General features: G+C 41.2%; 2 protein-coding genes across 3 annotated transcripts in view; both read left to right on the top strand.

Moving 5' to 3' along the window:
• Positions 1-218: 218 nt before the first annotated feature.
• On the top strand, positions 219-3361 carry txnl4a (thioredoxin-like 4A). The gene is made up of 4 exons (XM_044335653.1): positions 219-375; positions 597-776; positions 2667-2770; positions 2886-3361. Exons 2-4 carry the CDS (start codon positions 624-626, stop codon positions 3055-3057), a joined length of 429 nt encoding a protein of 142 aa, XP_044191588.1. The 5' UTR covers positions 219-375; positions 597-623; the 3' UTR covers positions 3058-3361.
• A 13379-nt stretch (positions 3362-16740) lies between these two features.
• The window catches only part of fam49al (family with sequence similarity 49 member A, like), a 33224-nt gene continuing 28645 nt past the window's right edge, over positions 16741-21319 (top strand). Inside the window, exon 1 of one of the 2 annotated variants that reach the window (XM_044336401.1) lies at positions 16741-17068. The gene's annotated coding sequence lies outside the window, so the exon portion shown is untranslated. The remainder of the gene's footprint in view (positions 17069-21319) is intronic. The other variant, XM_044336399.1, reaches the window with a different exon arrangement.

Here is a 21319-nt window from a genome sequence, read left to right on the forward strand (position 1 = left end):
TACCATATGATTTTTTTTTCATTTAGTTTCCCTGTTAGTAGTGTAATCATAAAAATTAATGTCACTTGTATAATCTTATTCATCTGTAAATGTACGTTTTTTTCTTTCATTTGTTATTGTTCACATTTTCCCCGCACTTGTAGGTTTCATCATTAATGTACATCCATGAATTTGCAGTCTGAAAATGATACTTTCACGTGACGTAAAGACGTCGTGTGATGACGCTGTGCGTACAGCAACGTACCACTTACGAAAAGGTACACTCACTAGCAACGGAAACCAACGTTGTTTTGCTTTATATTCGTGTCAACCAGCTACGTTTTTACATCGCAAACCATTTATTTCACTATATAAGACATTCTATTGTATTTTAAGGTAAGTGTTTACACATAAAGCGTTTTAAATTCCCATCTAGTTCATTCTTTCTCCTAGCAGTCGTCAATTCTAGCTCGTTAGCTTGCTAGCTAACAGTGTCACCAGGCTAACTGCATGTTTACACCCCATGGTTTACACTCACACTATGAGCACAAATACCGATTTTACTGACTCTGGTTTTCAAGTTATGTGAAGTAAAAGTCACGTGTTGTTTTTTTCAGACTGGGAATCGACAGCGCAGGGTCAAGATGTCGTACATGCTACCACATCTCCACAATGGCTGGCAGGTTGACCAAGCCATCCTGTCCGAAGAGGACCGAGTCCTTGTGATCCGGTTTGGACACGACTGGGACCCAACATGTATGAAAATGGACGAAGTTCTGTACAGCATCGCAGAAAAGGTTTGATAAGTCTCTGATCCATGTGTGCTATGGCATTAGCACTACAGTGATCTATTGACGTCTACACAGGCTCAGTAGCATCAGCTGCTGGTCTGCTGTGACTCATGCGCACTGGTGTTTTGGTAAATTAATTTAAAATGTGTATTTATGTGTCCAATGTAAAGACTGTCAGCGTGTCAGAAGATGTTTCCTTTAATTTAATAATGTGACACAAGACCGTGATCACATGGTATGAAGCACAAACAGAACACACTAATAACAACACGATAGCACACAGCAAGGCTAAAGTACAGCTAATGTTACTTAAACAAAGGCAGGATATTCTTCAAAAAGACATCTAATTTACAAATAACCTTTGGCTCATCTGATTTTAATAAGAAAATTTAAACATAGATGGGTGGTTTAAATAATACATTGACAAATACATTTCTTTATAATTCATTATGTTAACATTTTTACAGTCAAATAGATGGGTGTCATTACAAAGGTTGTAGATCCTCTAGTTTCTATCCAGCCCGATACATCTTCCAATAAACTTGGGAATTCTGGAGTCATTGATACTAAAGTTACAAATAACCTGTCTGTAACTTTGGTTTTCATACAACACGTACTTTTCCAGTTTGAGCGCTTGTTTAAATATAACGTTATACTTCTGAGCTCACTTTGCCACTCCTGCATGAAGTGATCTGTCAGACTCTGTTCAACAGTTTCAAACAGTTGATGTTGTTACACACTAGTGTGAGCCAGAGGAAAACAAACCACAGTCATCCAGTATCTGCTTAACCTGCGAGACCCATGACGACACATATACACCCGAATTCAAGTTCAGACCTAAACTTTTAAGTATAATATACTTTTATTATTGTTTGTATTATATATTAAACTAGCAAAAATAGACCACAAATGCCAACAGGCTGTGTTATTTTCAGGTGCTCTTTTAGCCCCTGCAATGAAACAATCTTGTTGCATGTCAGTGGGGCTGGAAAGTAAACAATACGGTTTTGACAGGCTGTAATATTATAAAAGTAACATTATGACACACAATACTTCAATCAGATTGTGTTTATTGCATAAACTATTAATTGCACTGATTGATTGAGCTTTGTTAGATGAGTTAATTGTTGGCACAGCTAGTAATTGCCATCAGTTGCTCTAAATGATGAAGTGACAGCTTACTCTACACTTACAGAAAACATTGATGGTGCTTCAGTGTTAATTAACATTTAAAAACTGCTTACTTGTGAAATCCCCACAATCATCTGTTTGGGACCAACAGGAGCTTTGCATTTTTTATTTGTCTTGTTCTCAGCTGAAAACCTTATGGGATAGCATGTGCAGGTCTGTCTTTAGCAAGCTGTAGATTTACTTTGTACTGTCTGCTCAGGTGATGTGAAGATACCTCACTATTTTCATCACTGTGTTCAACTCAGTGTTCTGCTGATTTTACAACTAAGATTCTCATTACAGTATTTTATGTTTGCATATGTTGCTCTCAGTCAGCAATTTGTGGACCATTTTCAGGACATGCTGGCCAAAGCTATTAAGGCTGTTAAAAAGCTGACACACTCAATAATTTCCTACAGATAAGCACACTGAAGTGGTGAGAAACTGCAGGTATTGAAAAGGCAGGTGGTTTGCGGCAGTCCATGAACAGTATCCTCCAGTTAAAAGTCTAACATATATAACATGTTTAAGTGTAAGTTATCAGGTTAAGTGTCATGTAAAGAATACAGTCACATGGTAATGTGGTCTGAATCTTTTGTTTAATCCAGCAACTCACCTTTCCTTGTTATGCTGTTCTGTCTGTGATGATGAAAACACTTTGCTGTTCACTTTTTTGTATTGTTGTAATAATATTGTGTCCATATATATTGATATATTTCCTGACAGGTAAAGAACTTTGCAGTCATCTACCTGGTGGACATCACAGAAGTGCCTGACTTCAACAAGATGTACGAGTTGTACGACCCCTGCACCGTCATGTTCTTTTTCAGGTGAGGCACTAAATATCTTGAGTTCACAGCATCAGTGTCAATGTTATCTAAATAATGATTTACATTAAATAAGTAGCTGTCATATTACTTGATATTGGTGATGTTTTTTTTCCAGGAACAAGCACATCATGATTGATTTGGGCACTGGTAACAACAACAAGATCAACTGGACAATGGAGGACAAGCAGGAGATGATAGACATTGTGGAAACTGTGTACCGAGGAGCAAGAAAAGGAAGAGGTCTGGTGGTGTCTCCGAAGGATTATTCCACAAAATACAGATATTGATCGTTCTTTTTTTCCCCTTTTTTGGAGTACTTTTTTTCTGTGATATTTTGTGATGGAACAGAGAGACTACAAGTTACGGAAGTCAAGGAGGATCTTTTTAAAAATTTCTGTTTTTGCGGGTGAAACAGGACAATATTTTCAATGATGAGTTTTTTGTGTGTAGTTTAATGTTCAATTTCAACGTCTTTCAACAACAACTTGTTTTCTTTTCCTTTTTTAAGACTTATTTCTAGGAAACAGGTGCTTAAGAAACCGTGTAAAAGGCCTCATATTTAAATGTTGTAATAAACATGGATGATATATACATATGTTGCCAGCTGTCTTCTCAGTATTGTGTGTACAATTGCTTATACAGCAATAGGGAAAAGTTTGCATTACAGCACATAACTGATATCCAATTTGTGTATTTGTTTTTGGGAGATAGATGAGACAAACTTGACATGACTACAACTGCATAAGTCATGATGTGCTCTAGCATCTCTAGACTAGAGTTGGCCTCCTCAGTTCAGTGAAGAGCTGGTATAGAGTGACTGCACACTGTTATGTGGATGCTGATGTTTTTATTTTTTACAGTGTGTCTGCATTCTATAGGACACTGTTGTAGTGGAGGATGAATATATAGACAAAGTCTAATTAACAACCACCCACAAAAATACATGAGAGACACTTTGTGCCCACAGGTGTTAGGAAAAAAATTACGCAAGCCTTACAATTCTATTACAGTGTCCAGATTTTGCTGGATGTTGATTCAACTTAATGGTCATGTTGAAGTGGTTTTGTGTTATGCTATGAATTGTGAAGAGTATAAGATAGATAATCAATTGATACCTGAATCTTGAGAAATATCACAGTCTTCCAACACCTCATTTACATTTAATTGAACTTTGTGCCATAATGGGGATAGATGGTCAAAAGATCAGAGGAAAGTGACCCAGCAGATCTAGCATATTTAGTGATTTCATTCCTATTATTCAGCTGTACTTATGTATATGTATGTGGGGCACTCAGCTACAGTCACAGGTCAGTTTGAGGGTAGTCAATGCCTGGAGTCAGGGAGTGCATTTCCCTAAAGGCCCATTAGATGGAGCCAGAGATATTTGGCTGGTTTAACAGTGTCCAGTCTGCTGATCAAATTGTTATAACACTAAAGATTGAGACTCCCATTGTGTGATCCATCGGTATAAAGTCTATTGACCAGGTATGCCCACACATGTAAAGGCATTTGACCCTGGTGTTAAGTAGCTCTAAACATACAGTATCAAAACAAATATACAGAAAGATAGAAAACTGATGAATAGGATTTTTTTTAAAAAAGTGAAAAAAGGCAGTTAGTTATAGTAAGGCAGACAAATAACAGCTGACCAAAGATACTGTATGATGTATTTGCAGGTCATGTTTATATTGAAGGTTGTGTGCTGGTTGGGCACTAAGTGATTTCTCCAACTACATGTAAAAGTACAAGATGTACCCTAACAGTGCAAAGAACAGTGGAATAAACAGTGTATGAATTTATAGGTAAAGGGTGTGATGACATTTGTCCAGTTAGTAGATATTAGATACAGTTGATGTCCAGATATTGCACAGTAGGAATGTATTGTAGGCCTATATATACATATGTATAATAAGAGAAATTCCACAGCTGTTGTACAGAAACTCCAGTGAGCTGATCAGACTGTTTGTTTGAGTGTAATGTCCTGTGGGAAGAAACACTTCTTCTGTCTGCTTGTTTTGGCGCACAGTGCTCTCTAGCACCTGCCAGAGGGGAGAAATTTACATAAGTTTTGGCCGCGGTGTGAAGTGTCTGTGATGAACAGTGGGCATCCACTAGAGAAGTCTTAGGTTTTTATTATCTCTTAGTCTCTGTGGATCTCACAGCAACACCAGGCTTTGGAAAAACATGCTATATCTACACCATAAAGAGGTTGAATCTCTTTCTTTGAAATTCTATTAAATTGTTTAATGTTCATTATTCTCATTAGTTTAAGATTCAGCCTAAAATTTAACCATCATAATCACAAAATTTGTATCATATGCCTGGATTGTCAACCATCTGTTTTCATATGAAATGGAATCAAGTTCTCTATCCACAATATTTATAGTCTCCTCAAACATTACCGATCCTTTTTAAAACAGTAATATGTAGGAAGATAAAACAAGATAGTTAATACAGACCTCCAGTCCTCCACTGTATATTTTGTGTTCTCAGTTTTCATCATCAAATGCAAACCCTGCCAGCAGTTATCCATCAGAAGGAGAATGATGGAGAAACTGATAGACAGAGCTTTGGAAATGGAGAAAAATGAACAGAGCAAAGAAAAGAGGAGGAACCAGAAAATAAAGAATAAGCAGTTGGAGAGAGAGAGAGAGTATCAGTTGATGTGTCTCATTAATATCCTTTAGCTGTCAGCTCCATCTCTTACAGCTCCTTATAACCAGACACCACACACTGCTCGGGAGACAGAGTCCAATTTGTTGAGTGATAGATGAGGTGAAAGGGGATAAACTCTGCCTCTCTCTGCCTATTTCACTGTGTGTATGTGTGTGTGTGTGTGTGTGTGTGTGTGTGTGTGTGTGTGTGTGTGTGTTTGAATCAGAGACAAAGAGAGAGATCCTCTCCAGAGTAAATAGCCTGACCTCTTCACCTCTCTTGAGTGAGACAAGTTGGCATCCACTTGGGATAAGACCTTCAGTCTCCAAGGCAGTGTGTAAGTCCTTTTAGAGAATTTTCTGTACTTTATAAATCTGTTGTTGAAATGCCTCCCAAAGCTCGCTACCCCAACCCAGCTCCCCCACTGCCCACCGTCTGATTGTAACTGCCCCAGAGCGCCAGCCAGTGAAAAAGATGGAGGAGAAACAGGAGATGACTGAACAACAGCTGGCCATCAAAAAGAAACGAGGGAGAAGCAGAAGGCGCGAGGAGAGAGGAGACCAATAACTGCTGTCTGTGGCTGCTGCAAAAATAAAACACTTTGACCACACTTGGCTGCTCTTGTGTAAAAACCACATAATCTCTAAAATATTAACTTTTCAGAAAACAGAAAAAGGTTGACTGCCACTCATTTTTTAAAGCGTAACAATATGAAAGCTGGAGCTACAGGCTGACCTCATAGCACTAATGTGTATACTCTGGCAGGCATGAGTGTATTTACAGTTCAAAATAAACTAATTTCCTCATCTTTTTGTGTGTATGGACCATGTTGAGGACCTATATTCACCCCCTCCAGGCCTCCCATGTCCTTTCCACTTACATTAACCTACAAGTCTGGCATGCCTTTGTCTTTGTCTGTCCTCTCCCTGCAGGGCCCATGTACACCATTACTGTGCCATTGGCCTCATATGGAGCGTGGGGCCAAAGGCCGCCTCCATTGGTCCATTATAATTCACATTATCATGCATTGTTGTTCCCTATTACTGTTAATCAGCTCAGCCTCAGGGGAAAAAGGAGAGGTCTGGATGAGTGAGGGTTACTGGGAAACTCTAGTCTAGACACATATGGAGACATGGCGGGATGCACAGTACAGTGTGTGTTTGTGTGTGTGTGTGTGTGTATGACTTCAGTCTTTGGGACTTTCAGGGACATACATCAGACTTAAGACCAGTTGATTTGGGACAGCTTGCACAATTGGGGTCAAAAGCTGTGTCCCCAATTGGTAAAAAGGTGACTTTTTGGGTCAGTGGTTAGGGTTAGGGTTAGAGTTAGGGTTAGGGTTAGGGTTAGACAAGTGGTTAGGGTTGGGGTAAGTCTCCAGGAAATTAATGTAAGTCAGTGAAATGTCTCTATAAGTGACCTACTGTAAGTAAATGTGTGTGTGTGTGTGTGTGTGTGTGTGTAAAGAGAGAAAGAAGGAGGTGGAATTGGTTTCCCTATAGTCTATATAGGGAATATGCATTTTACCCCTAAAGCTCTGGTAATCCAGGATCTGTTTTCAACTGATAGCATTTATATGGATCTGCACAAAGAGGGTGCGGGCAGACCGCGAGGATCATCTGTGTGCCAGGGGGGAAGACACACTGGCATCCTTCCATCTTCTCTCTCTCCTGTCTTCCTCCCTCCTCCTATTCCAGTCTATCACTGTCCATGTGGATGCTCGACGTGGGGGAAGGGAGAGAGGGGGCAGTCGCCAAATTCTGGGACACCCCACCCCCAACCCCTGCAGCTTCCCCTGTTGGCACCGTTACAGACACAAACAGACATGAACAAATAATGCCTTAACCTCTTCCCTTTACTCATTAACTGTGTAACTGTGGTCACTATGCCTCATCCAACTGTGCGTCATCTTCTTTTGAGCCACCGGCTTCTGAAAGTCAGTCTCAAAGTCAGCCTGGATCATCGTCATGAGTAACTTGTGGAGGTTAAGTAAAACAAAGCGTGGGATCCGTCACAGATTACATGTCTATGTGTTCAACCCAAGGCTTTATTTGAGTACTTTTTAGGGGTCTGAAGATGTAAAATTATCCAGTAATCCACAAGCAAAAACAATTACTCTACAGATTATAGCCCACAAATTACAGTCAAAGTATTTGTTGGGTATCCTGGTCGGTACAAGAGAAGAAGTACATTGAATAAGAGGGAAACAAATTTGCATTTAGGGTGGAGCTAGAAATAAATTACACTGTACCTACTTTACTTGTGATGCATATGAAATAATTACAGGGTACAGAGTGGAGGCCAGTGGGCTACTACACACACCAGAAACCTGAAAATTTATTGCTACAGAAATCTGTTCAGTGTTCCTCAATACAAACACTGCTACCCAAATACCATTACTTGATATGGTAGATGTCAAAGAGTCATACTTATAGAATAATATATAGGGTTATATAGAATAAAAAGAATAAAAGAAACAAGTCACGGTCAGAGGTAATCAGTTATCATTTTGACTGGTTACCAAATTAAAGAGGGTGGGTCTCATCTAAGTGGCGTATGCAGCTTTATCTAGAGGCTTCCACCATCTAAATGTAACTGTTACCACTTTACTTATAAGAATAAGTATGCTAAGTAGCCTACAGTGTCATTTGCAAGCTGTAATTTAAAGCTTTACAGCAAAAAGCAAACATTGTAGTAAAGCCAGAAAAAATAAACATAGTAGAAATGTGCTCTTCTGCTTTCATATCCTGTTAAATTGATTAAAAGGATTTAATATTGCACATCCATAAAGTTGAGGAACCTGCAAGAGTCTGAAAAAAGAATGGTCACAATTGAGCCAACAGAGGCCAAGACATCCCTAAAGCTCCCAAAACACTGGCTCCTACTTTTCCCATAATGCAACCAATAGCATCATTTCAGACTCTACCTGGTAAAAGCCACGTCTTTCAAACTCCATGCCCCCAGTTAGGCTTTTTATTCGAATTTTTTTTTGTCCCTTTGCAAGCGACTGCACTCTCACATAAAAGGACCATTTTCTATTCAGATATATACACAGTCGTACTCTCAGCAAATCTCCATCAGTGTAAATCTATGACCTGGTTCTTGCATGTCCTTCAACTTACACATTTCATAAACTCCATCTCTTCTCTTGGGTTATATCACAGCGTCTTTACATAACCGACACACCAGGGAGAGCTATCAAAGCTCATCTCTCTCTCGACAGTTTTCATTCCCTAATTCCTTCAAAGGGAATGCCAACTGAAAGACACAATAGAGAGATAGAAGAGATAGTTCACTTTCTGAGAGGAAGAGATGGTGAGCAAAGGCTTATCTCCAAACTCCCTCCGAATCAAGATCCTATTCATTAATCTGATCTATTTTTCTTCTTCTAAGATCTGCTCTGTTGCGTGGGCTTTGGGGTGGGTTTGAGTTTTGTCCCTGTGGGGGAATTACTCAGAGTAAATGTAGTGTTGCCTACAGGTTGGTAGAGATTAACAAGAGCAGATGTTTCATCCTGATAATATGCCGAAACACACACACACACCAACCCTACACCATTAAACGACCCCCTGCCTGCCTCCTTTCGTAGACGCTGACACACTTAGCAGCCGGGTGTTTTGTTGGTTTAATTCCCATCTCGTCCCCCTTTGCGTCTGTCTTTTTACTCCACTCAGGGACCTGTGACTAAATGGATTTACATCTCTCTTCTCCCATCATTCCCGAAGGGGTGTCATCCCTCCATCTGCCACAAAACGAGAGGTCTATTTAACTTAACTCAGATACCAGAACACAGAGAGGAGGTGTGTTTATGCAGTCTGCGGCGACGCTGACGCCGATGTACTGCACACACACGCTGAGCAAACACACATGGATCACACGAGGCCTCTCGCTCTACACATGCACGTCCATTCATGGCAGGCGCCTCCATTCAGATGCTTCAAGCCCAATTAGCACCTGCCTGGTCCTTGCAGGCAGACCAGGCCTCCTGCTACACAGGAGGTGAGAAATGCTCCAGCTGAACCAACAGAACCAGCATGCTTGCGCGCGCACACACACACACACACACACACACACACACACACACACACACACACACACATACATTTGAAAGGGGACAAACTCCACACACTCTCCCACACACTCACACAGTCGTGTTTCCATCACTTCAGAGGACAAAATATTGACTTACATTCACTTTGAGACTTACCCTACCCTTAACCATAACCTTTCCTTAACCTTAAAGCAAGTCTTCACCCTGAAATTAAATGATTTACATTATAGGGACATGCTCTTTGTTGCTAAAAGGGATGCGAGTCCCCACTATGTGACAAACTGATTTATTTCCCAACAGGATGAGTCATACAAGAACACTCACACACACTGACAGATACACAATTTGGTAATTGCAGCCGATCAAGCGTGTTCCAAAATGACATTTTTCTATTGTTTCTAACTCCTCAAAGGGTGTATCTTGCACTTTAACACACTGTACTGTATATTGTGTTGTAGGTCCTCCACATGCTCTTAGAATTGTGTCTTACTTTTGTACTCTTCTCTCGCCTCAAAACCAACCGCTTTTCTTTGGCACACTCTCCATTTCTCACCACTGAAATTCTCTCTTTATTTATTTCTGTGAATTATGGTGAAATTTAAGGTAAAAGAATCCCACAGATTTTTACATGTGAAGATCAGTTTACTTGACATGAGGAGTATTACTCAGCCTGTGAAAACAGCTGTATGATGTCTTCTGTGCCTCTAGAGGAGCTTTGACAAATTTCAGAAAATAACCCTGATGATGTCATTGAGGTTATCTCAACTTGCATGGAGACGTCCATTTTTTAATGGAAAGCCTGCATTATGAACTTGGGAGTTTGAAAGACATGGGCATTTACTGAACCAGGCAGCAAGGGTCTAACAGACCTTTTTGCCAGCAGACATTTTGACTTGACACAATAGGTAAAGCACAGGTGTTACTAATAACATTAACAATGGCTCTGTTCCCTTTAGGTGTCCCATTGACCCTGAAACTGGCAGACTTAAACAGAATGCAGCGTTCATCAACGTTATTAATTACATCTGTGATTTTTCTACTGTGTCTTGTCAAAATATCAAGAATTTTTGGCGCTGGACTAACACTAGGGATTACATCAATTTAAAAAATTCTTTCGTAATGTGTTTTGTAAGTCCCCCAAGTTAATGAAAGTGCAAAATTGCTGGTGTACCTTTTTAATCTATTAAATCGATATTTATTAGAAACTGAATATCGATGAGTAATTGCTGTCCATTTCTGATTTCAATGGATGTAAAGGTTTTTGTTTGCTCACATCAGAGCTTAACCTGAATTGACCGTGAAGTGACATGTGATCAGACTGCACACAAGCATGATGGAGTATATTTTTGTGTGAATATGATGACAATTAGGCTAAATAATATATAATTGTGTGTATAATTTTTGATGATGATGATAAGGAGAAAAGAATGTTGATAATCAGTCAGTGATGATGATAGTCGTGTAATAGTCGCAGTGATACAGTCTGGTCTGGCAATACACTTTTCCATTTCAGGCACTTGCTGACATGCAATTTGGTTATAATAAATGTCTTTCACTGAGCTTTACACCATACGCTACCAGTTGTGTTACAATGTTATGTTTAGGACAGCCTACTATAGTAATAAACATGAATGATGAACACATTCATGCAGTGTTTAAAATTATGAATGGCTAACTCACTTAGGTACTCAGATTCATGGTTTAAATGCTGTTTCACAGGTATTTCCAAAAATCACATTTAGAAATTCAGAAGTAGGATTTTTAAAATAATCTTAACATATTTAATATGACTAAGTACCAGCAGCTTTCAATCCAATTAACCCAGCTGTAAGTGTCCCACTGTCTAAATTGTGTTTCTTTTTAAGCTTTTCTGCTCTAAGAAAAAAATGGAATTGTGGGAGAATGACTACAACCATAAATACCTTTAGCATGAGACTTGAAAATTGATTGCCACAATTTGCCACAAAATATGGCCTTCTCAGTTGAAAAAATGTTGGTATTTGCTTTCAAAAGCTCAAACGCTTCAGTTGAACCCTGCTTCTTATCATCATCCCCATCACACTCTCCCCTTGTCCATCTTCATCCTTCCTCCTCCTTGTTCTCTGTTTCCTAATTTCTGCTCCTGTGCCTCTACATCATCATCTCTCTCTCTCTCTCTCTGCTCCTGTCAGAGTCACTGTCCCCCTACCTGCCTGCCTGTGCTGGTACAGCCCCCTCTCTCTGCCTCTGTCAATGTATTTTGCCCTTATAAGGAGAGAGCACAGGCAGACTGTACTAACCGCAGGAGCTCGGTGGGGGTGTTTCAGGGGCAGAAAGACCACAACGACTGTAACGGCAGAGCGAGATGGGAGGAGGATGGAGGGGGTGGTGGGGGTAGTGATGGGGGTAGGGGGGGGGGGGGGGGTTGTTGAGCTACCACACTTCTGTCAATGACTCCAAATAAGATGACAGAAATAGGCACGGGGGGAGGAGGAGGTGGGGCGAGGGGAGGGGAGCCTGGAGATTGGAGAGGCAGGTGGATGTGAGCGGGGATGCTGGTGTGGCAGGTTGAGCAAATGTTACTGAGAGACAGCGGCAACATTTACCTTCCGTGTCACAAGCCAAAGTCAGCAGCCACTGATTATATACATCAACAAAGCTCACATTTTCTTGACTCTGGCGCTGTGTGATGCCAACTCACCGTGTAGCTGCCCACGCACTCATCGATATAGAAGTCTAACATTTAGCTGGTGAGAGTCATGGAGGGAGAGCGTGGGCTTCAGTGCGGACGTCTGTAGCGTAACGTGACTGGTGCAGGCCTCAGATGTTCCACCCTTTGATGAAAGGAATGTGATGCCCTTTGACTGGGTGTACCTGATAACACAGTGGAATGAGATGATGAATTTTAGATTACTGAGCATGTTCCCACACACTGATTATTCAGTCTTACCCTGATTAATACAATATTTTTTAAGCCGTTATGTAAACTCCTTTATCTGATTATCTTTATTAGAGTGACACAATAAAAAAAACAAGATTGTTCAGTCGGCAATGTAGCTGGATGTCTTTGCTTTGGACAGATTTACTGTGGATGTCAAAGGTCACCAGGATGGAGAGGAAGGACTGCACATGCTGGTTTTTACATTTCTGCCTGTAGATATGCAGAACGTTATGTAACTTCTAAGAGATGAAATAACACCTCCTCTTTCTCATACAAAGGAAAAGTAGAGATGATAAGCAATAAAACACACATTTCCTCAATTTAATACACTTTTTGTGGCTTTGCTGATGCAATCTTTCTTGGTCTGGTATGACCAGTGGCTTATGGTACTTACTTTAATGTGAAAAAAACCTGTTCCTCCTAACTATGTAATGTTGTAAGCATTACAGCAAACATTTCATTAAGTTGACTGCACAGAGATTCAAGTTTTCTTAATTCAAGACCAAAACCTACATTTCTATGTAGCCTTATTGCTCTCAGTAGATATAAAATGTGTAAAAATGTATAAAATCCTCTTGTGTGGAGTGTGCTCAGCTTTGATTTTCTCACCCCAGCAAGTCACTCTTTCATGCTTTTTTACCTTGATGGTACTAGTGCACTTTACTTCTCCTCATAATTCATAAAACATGCCTATATAGAGACTAAACTCAGTCATTCATGCAACGGCAAGCAGGATGGGACAATTGACCTAAAAAATAATAGACACTATATAAATAATCCAAGGTGCTGCTTGGCAATAATGCTCAGGTATTAATATTTCAGTAAAAAAAAAGACCTCCATATCTCTTTGGCGTATAGGCTGGGGCTTTGTGGTTTCAAAGGGCAGTTTGTCCTCTTATTCACCTCATGATCAATAGGGAAAAGCTAATTGAAAATGCTCAGAATTTCAGATATATGTATGATGTTAAAAGAAAGCATTCTGGTTATCAGATAAAGAGCTTGAAACAGAGACCTCTGAGCAATTAACCAGGTTAATGAATGGCTTAGTAATCGTTACCTCATATTTATGTACTAAGGGACTGTATACGGTACATATCTCTGGAGGCAAACTTTCCCTGGAAGCTTATGCAAATGGACTTACTCACCATCCTCCCTCAGTATCCTTTGATATGTGTTATTTATTAATTTTGGTCTCCTTCACTGCAGAGCCGGCATCTTTCAGAGCAACGCACCCAGATCAGGTGATGATCATGTGTCTCAGCCGGGGTCAGCGGTATCTGCTGTTCAATCTGGCACACACACACACACACACGCAGACACACACGCAGGAAGACACTGTTGTGAGTCTAGCCTTAACAGCATACAGAATTGAATTTCACAGTGTGGTGAGATGTGAACAATTTATCTCTTAGCCAGAGTCCAGTTGGTCAGGAGGGTTCAATACAAGGCCTCACATCAAAAGTGATGTTTATTCACAGACAACAGGCAAAACCCACTCCCCTCTCCCTCGTTTCAAAGAGAACATCTGGTCTCGTGCATATTTGAGTCATTATGGGTGGTGATGCTTGCTACACTACAACTGTGAATCTGGAATATTTCATTGTTTGAAGGGCTTCCAGATTCTGATGCACTGAGTTAATAAATGATCTCAGTCTATGTTGGAGTGTTTTCCAAAAGAATAAATTATAATGGTGGCATTGATCGTGTTGGTAAGAGAAGATATTGAGTCAGTGGGGGTCACACAGTCATGTGTGTGTGGTTGAAATGCCCTGCAGAAAGCTCAGCCTCACATTTCAGAATATATCCTCCAACGGCACCTACTCATTCAAGAGATGGCTGCACTCATATTGTTTGTGTATTTGAATTCTACATTTAAAGATTTTTCAAAACATTTTCCAGAGTGATGTTGGAAACATCGCTCTGAAGAGCGTTTACATCAGAAGCATTTGTTTCCCTGAGCTAGGTGGGAAGCTCACTCCGTGTTTATGATACAGCAACTAAATAAAACATGATAACAGACTGAGGTGTATCATTACAGTGAGTCTCACACCAGCTTCATAATAACCTCACACTCAATGAATTTGAGTGACTCATGATTCTCCTCCAGTAATCAGGCCTCCCTGTGGACACAAACTCTCATCATGTGGCGAACATAAAACCCAAAGCACTCTCACTTCTCTACAAAATGAAATGCTCACTGTTCTTTCTTTTTCAGTCTTTCCCTTTATTATCGTTTACCTCCCCTGCATCTATGTGGCACTGACTTGTGAGCTAACAGGAGGGTGTCAGTCATTGCAGTGCCACTTCCGTGTTTCTGTGCGTCGCTTCCTGTGTGGTGGACTACAGATGGCACAGGTGCATTCTGGTACGCTGAGTCTACTTAGTGTTCTACTCTTAATTCAAACTTTCTTTTTATGAATGTGCGCCTGGTGATTGCACAATACTGGAATATGTATGAATACAATGGCTGAAATATATTGTACGCTCTATGTTTTTTTCTCACTATACAGTTACTTGGACTATATTTAATTAATCCTGCTTACTTTTCCAGCTTATAATGAAGGTTCATATCTGCAGTGCAGCAGTTAAAGTGAGGTAAAAATATATTTCCATAAATGTTTAACATTGTGTGTGATTACAAGCTGCCTACTGTCTGTTAAGTAATATGGGACAATGTTTGGTGATGTGAAAGTAGCAGTCAGAAGATCCACTTCTTGCATACAACCACAAAAACAGGAAGGCTTGTATTCATTGTTAGACATTAAATTCTTCCTCTACTTTCCATTTAGGTTTAGCAGACAGCACAGAGCGACGCTTCAGCTCTAACCTGTGTGCTGAAGTCACTGTATGTAGTTTTCTGAAATCAACACCGTATGATGAATTAATGAACTAATTTTTTTTTTTTAATAACAAAAAGGTTTATGTCATGAGTGACAGTTTGAAAAGGGCACTCATGACTGACCAGCTACCACTCAGCTATGTTCAGCATAGTTATTTATATGCCAAATCATTGTTCCTCATGATTAACTGAAGCCATATCGCAGTTCCTCTGTGCTTATTCTACACTCTGCTGGTGCAGTGCTGACTGAGTTCAACAAGCAACATTTTTATTGATTGGTCAAGTCAAAGCTCATCTCACATGAATAATTGTGTGGACTTTGCATGGGTAAAAGTTTTCTTTCGAGTCTTTTTAAGTCAGTTTTTGCATAGAATTAAGTAAGGGGATGAAAAGCAATGCAACTTCTCAAGCACTTTGGAGTCTGATTGTATCTTTATGCTATCCATATTCAGATGACAAGCGTCCATTTGTGCTCACTTGACCCAAAAGCTTGTACAAACATTAATAACGGCAGCAAAAGAAAGAGTTCATCAACATGACTCCTCTCTCTGCCCACAAAAACACCCATGTAACCCAATTATAAAAGGGCATCCTGTCTTACTAACCTGATTCTGCCCTAGATTTGGCGCTAACATAAACTTTGGCGCTGGCATGACAGCATTTGGTCTTCAGTTCTTTTTACTCTGCCCCTGGTCTACCACAGACACCAGACAATAGACATTCTGTTCCTGCCCTTACACACACACATACAAAGAGTGACAATTTACACATGGCTCATTTAACTGTGCCCTTTCGTCCGGGCTGCGACCCTGAAGTAAGGGTCCCTAATGGGAGGTTTCACAAATTCTTACTGAATGACAAGAACAGAGAGGGATGGGATAACACACACTAACACACACACACAGTAGTAAAATAGTTCTGGGGATAAATATTGATCACATGCATGTTTTATAAATGTCAGCTCATTTACATCCATGGCCACTCTGCAGTTCTACAGTAAATATAAACACCTTCACACTCATGCTGCTTTTGACCACAAATAATATGAATTTCCTTCCCCTCTGCAGCACAGTAGCAAATGATGCTTGCAGTCACCCACACAGTTTGCAAAAATACCCTGCTGCACATCCTTACTCACCATGATTCACTTTCACACCGTGTGGACAGAAAAAGTCACTCTGCTGCTGAAACAATGTCAAACACAATACAACTCTGCACCACACACACAAATACACAGCAGCACACACAGCAAGAGTAGTGCCCCCTCCTCTTTTTGCCAGCAGGCTAGTGGGAGATGTTAGTCAAAGGGGGAGGGGGTGTTGTGAGGACATGCCGAGTATGTGTGTGTGTGCGTGTGTGTGTGTGTGTGTGTGTGTGTGTAGTGGGGGTCTTTGTGAGCGAGAGAGGTAGGAGGAGAAGGGGAGAGGGAGGGGGACATAGCGTTCTATTTCTCATAGACCAACAGCTGCTGTCTTTAGTGCAGAGAGAGAGAGAGAGAGAGAGGAAGAGGGAGGGCTGTGTGGCGTGAGGCAGTGCGTGTGCTCAGTGTTTAGGTGAATCCACAGCCCTCTGGCTCACAAGGATAAAGGATCCTCTCCGAGGAAGAGAGAGAGAAAAGCGACACAGGGACTTTTTTTCCTTTTTTTCCCCCTCCTATCCTCTTTCTTCTGCTTCATTCTCTCACAAGCTCCCGGTGTTTGCATTTTGGCTCGTTATTTGCCCTCTGTCTTTCTCTTTTGTTCCCTGCATCCATCTCTGTTTCACCTCGGTCCATAGAGAAGGAAGGAAGAGCAGAGTCAGAGGCATCATCCTCCCCTCCTGCACGCCCAGCCGGTAAGCTGAGCAGACACTCTTTTTCTCTTCACTTTTATCTCTCACCGTTGCTCCATCCATTCTGATAGAAGGAAGGGGCCGGATAGTCCCACCCTGCACCTAAAAGAGAGGCTGGATTTGCCGGGAGAAGGAGGCTGAGGAGGAGAGGCTGGAGGATGGATGTAGGTTAGACTCTAGACGGAGGCTGGTGGGTGGCTGGTGGTTGGTTGTTGAGGGGTTTTGAGCAGGCGGAGGGATGGTGCTAGTGCCTGTGGGTAGATGGACTGGACGTGGAGGACTAGCGTGGGTCAGGATCCTTGAGGGTAGAGGGGGGAAGCGTGTGTGTGTCGATTCGGCCCGTCCACATCAAACCCTGTGGGGCTGGTCAACTGGGGCTTGTCCACTTTCACTGCAGTGCTTAGCCAGAGCGGCACGGTCACTGCCACTGCCACAGTCTCACACACAGACACACACACACGCACGCACACAGCAGGAATCCATCAGGAGAACATGGAGAACACAGATGCTCATGTGTGTTAATGTGTGTACATTTTCAGTGATGGATGGCGGTTTGGTCACGGGACATATGTGACCCAGAACCATCACAGCACATGCATCATATAGCCTATCACACTGATGCACTGGAGTGTTCTGTGAACAATGTAGGTAAATTGCATGTCAAGCACGCCTCCTCGCCTTTTCCGGTCCATTATCGCACGCATTACATCAGGACTTGTTAGTGTCAGTACAAAAGGTGCTCCGCTTTATACAGAGGTGTTTTAGGTGTGTATGTGTGTATGTGTGCTTGTGCAATCCGTCTCTGCAAACAACCTGCTAAAAACAATAGCCCCAGATTGCACTGCTGATCAGGAGGGGTGGGTGCATGCGAATAGAATGGAAAACAGGGAGGAGGGAAGGAGGGAGGAAAAAACTGAATGGAGGGATGAATGAATGAGGGCTAAGGCTTTTCAGGAGGCTTTGGTTTTTCCAAATGTGAAAAGATCTGGCGTATTCCACAGGGAGGACAGGGCGTACGGGAGGTTGTCAGACGGAGGGGGAGAGCAGAAAGGGTGAAGCTACCGTGTGACTCTGCAGGGCTTCTTTGTGCATGCGTGCGGGGGAGACAGAGTGAGATACTGTGGATGGAGAGATGGATGAATAGTGAGGTAGAATGAGAAAAGAAGAAAAATGAAGTACTGTGTGTGTGTGTGTGTGGTGGTGGTGGTGGTGGTGGTGGTGGGGGGGGGGGGGGGGGGGACGGGACAGACAGGAGAGGTGTGTAATTGAAAGATCTGGTCCCCGTCTATCCCTCCTGTAATCTACTGACTCTGGTTATAATCCATATGAGTAGATTAACTGATGATTTACTGCCATGTTGACTTTCATGATGCACCGTGACACACACACACACACACAAACACACACATATATAATTTGGTTTAAAAGGAGGTCAGTATGTTATAAATCACAAACAATATCTCTCTAACATAGCTATACATATACTTCACTTCATTCATGCGCATATACAGACACGAACATGAAATATATATGCCCACACACACACACACACACACACACACACACACACATATACATATATATATACATATATATGTATATATATGTATATATGTATGTATGTATATATATATATGCATATTCACATTTATCAGTATATTTGGTTAAATGTTTAAAAATGTTACCATGTGATTGATAATGTAAATGTGTGTTTAGGAATGTAGATATAGATGTACTCATTATGTATTCATAAACATGTTGTAAGCTACTTATATTTATACTTGTCACATGTACACAATCAACACAAATTATACATAATACTGAATATATATATACATATATATTTGTATGTGTTCTTATCTTCTTATAAGATACATAAGAACATACAGTATCTCTTAGATGCTTGTCATATTTCATTACTGTCATTTCAAATATGCTTACATACAGTGAGTGACATGTAGATTTTGTCCTACATCTAGGCAGCGGCATACTGTGTGGTCATGAATCAAAATATGCAGATTATAACCCATTTTACATGTGTGAATAAACAAGAAGCTGTAACTGAAACAGCTACATGTATGTGCACAAGTATGTTAATCAGAGTGTGTGTGTGTGTGTGTGTGTGTGTGTGTGTGTGTGTGTGTGTGTGTGTATAGGGGTTTTTCTTTCAGTCTAAGATGGAATGGTGGCTGCTATGGTATTTACTCCGCTGTTGCTAGGACACTCCCTTTGAACATTTTAACCGAGCCTTTTCATTGGCCTGCTGCGATGATGCAAGATTCCCTCACCCCAAATCTTTCCTGAGCGCCCATAGAAACATGCCCGTCTGCATTTCCTCCTCTCTCGTCGCTCCTTCTCTGTCACTCTTTGTCTCACACCACCACCACTTCCCCCTCCTCACCTTCTCTCTCTTTTTCTGTCTGTCAGTATCTCTCCTTGTTCATTCTCTCTATTCATCCCTCTGTCATTAACTCAGAAGTTCACTAATTCATTCCCGCTCTCTGTATTTCTTTCCTTCCAAACCCTCCAAATCAGTCTTCATCGCCTTGGTATGTCCTGTCACTTCCTTCTCCCTCATCCAGTCAAAAATGTTCGCCGCAAAATGGTGTTGACAGCATGTGGCGGCGTCTTCCACTGCTGCACAATCATTCTGTCCTGCTGTCTTGCAGAGGATTAGTGCTCTGTGTGTCTCTCAATGTCCCATTTCCGCTGTCCATATGAGGTGTGCTATCTTATTAGGCTGCCTTAGCATGTGTCAGGATTATCAGGTTTGACAAGGCGGAAGACAGGAATGGGGGGCTGGAGGAGGAGGTGGAGGAGATTGTCTTTATATTTCTCTTGATGTAATGTTGACATTTCCCTTGTAACAACACCCTATGTATTGTATTTCATTTGTTTCTCCTTAACAATATGTATAGCCAAAGTGAGCTATGCATTCATGTTATGACAGCAATTACCCCAAGTTCACGACTACACCACATTTCCCATGATGACATGTATTTCACACTATAGAGGTGCACAACCTTATGGCTCCAGGATGTCGGTTATTATGCTGAGGGACTGGGAATAGAGATGGGGGTATGTAAGGTTAAAAGGGGTGAAAAAAGGTGAGCAGAGGGGAAAGGAAGTAGAGGATGGGTAATGTTCTCTTCTAGTTTGCTACTTTTCTTTACACTGCATCACTATTTTTCACCCCTGATGCACTGTCAACACAGTCCATCAGGTGTAATGATGTGTAATGAGCTCCTCCAGCCTTCACTGAACTCAATGTTACTGAGGTCGCAGTATAACCTCAACTGACAGTCTATGAATAAAGCAGAAAAGTGACATGTACAGTGACTTGGGTAAGTGCAGCTACTCCAAAGTGTCACGGTTCACGCCTGAAAAGTGTTTTGTCAAAACATTTTGACACTGAATAGATGCTAATGGGACAGTCCGCAACAGCATTTTAAGGCTGAAGTGTAGCATCAGACATATGGACGTCTGCCGCTACCTGCATTGCTCTCTGAAGCCAGAATGTAATTATCTTTCTGGCATCGTTTTAGTAAACAGTTTCTACAGTTAATTTGACAATGTCTTAACCTCATTAGGTGGAAAATGTGTGCCTTTTTAACTCAAAACCATCTTTGAACATCCTGTACTTGCCACCTGTCACTGATTGTTGAGAAGAACAGCAATGATGCGACAGCAGATAATTGTTGCTCTTCTCAATTTAGGAAAGCTTATCAGACAGACTTTCACTGAAGTATTATGAAGCCAGAAGCAAGTGGATGGACAACCATGTTGCATTCACTGCTTTGATTAAAATATAACATCACTCACATGTTTGTCCATGTGGCCCAACTGATTTCCTCAAAAGGCCTGACAATCCATGTTTTATCTAAACACTCCTAATCTTGTTGACTGTCCAACCCATCTGTCCAGCAGCAACATCTGTCATCCAAACATCTGTCACTTTATGTTTGCTGGTGATGTTCCTTTTGTTTTCACTGGAGTTCAGAGGTTGGATCAGACTAGTTTGTGGCCAAGGTTGAAATAATTTAGGAATTTGAGATATGATCCTTCTCTACCTGGTAATCTCACAGTTTTTAATCCAGTAGTGTCATGAGTCAGGGATTACTCCCTTAGAGATGAGATGATCCTGTTAAAGGGGCGCGTGGTGGAGTGACAGAGGGTGCAGGGGGGTGAGGGTGGGTCCGGATATAGGATACAGGATGTTATGCTATATCTGTAGCGGAAGAATATTCACTATGT

Source organism: Thunnus albacares, chromosome 19 (assembly GCF_914725855.1).
Source record: "Thunnus albacares chromosome 19, fThuAlb1.1, whole genome shotgun sequence".
Classification (NCBI taxonomy): Eukaryota; Metazoa; Chordata; class Actinopteri; order Scombriformes; family Scombridae; genus Thunnus; species Thunnus albacares.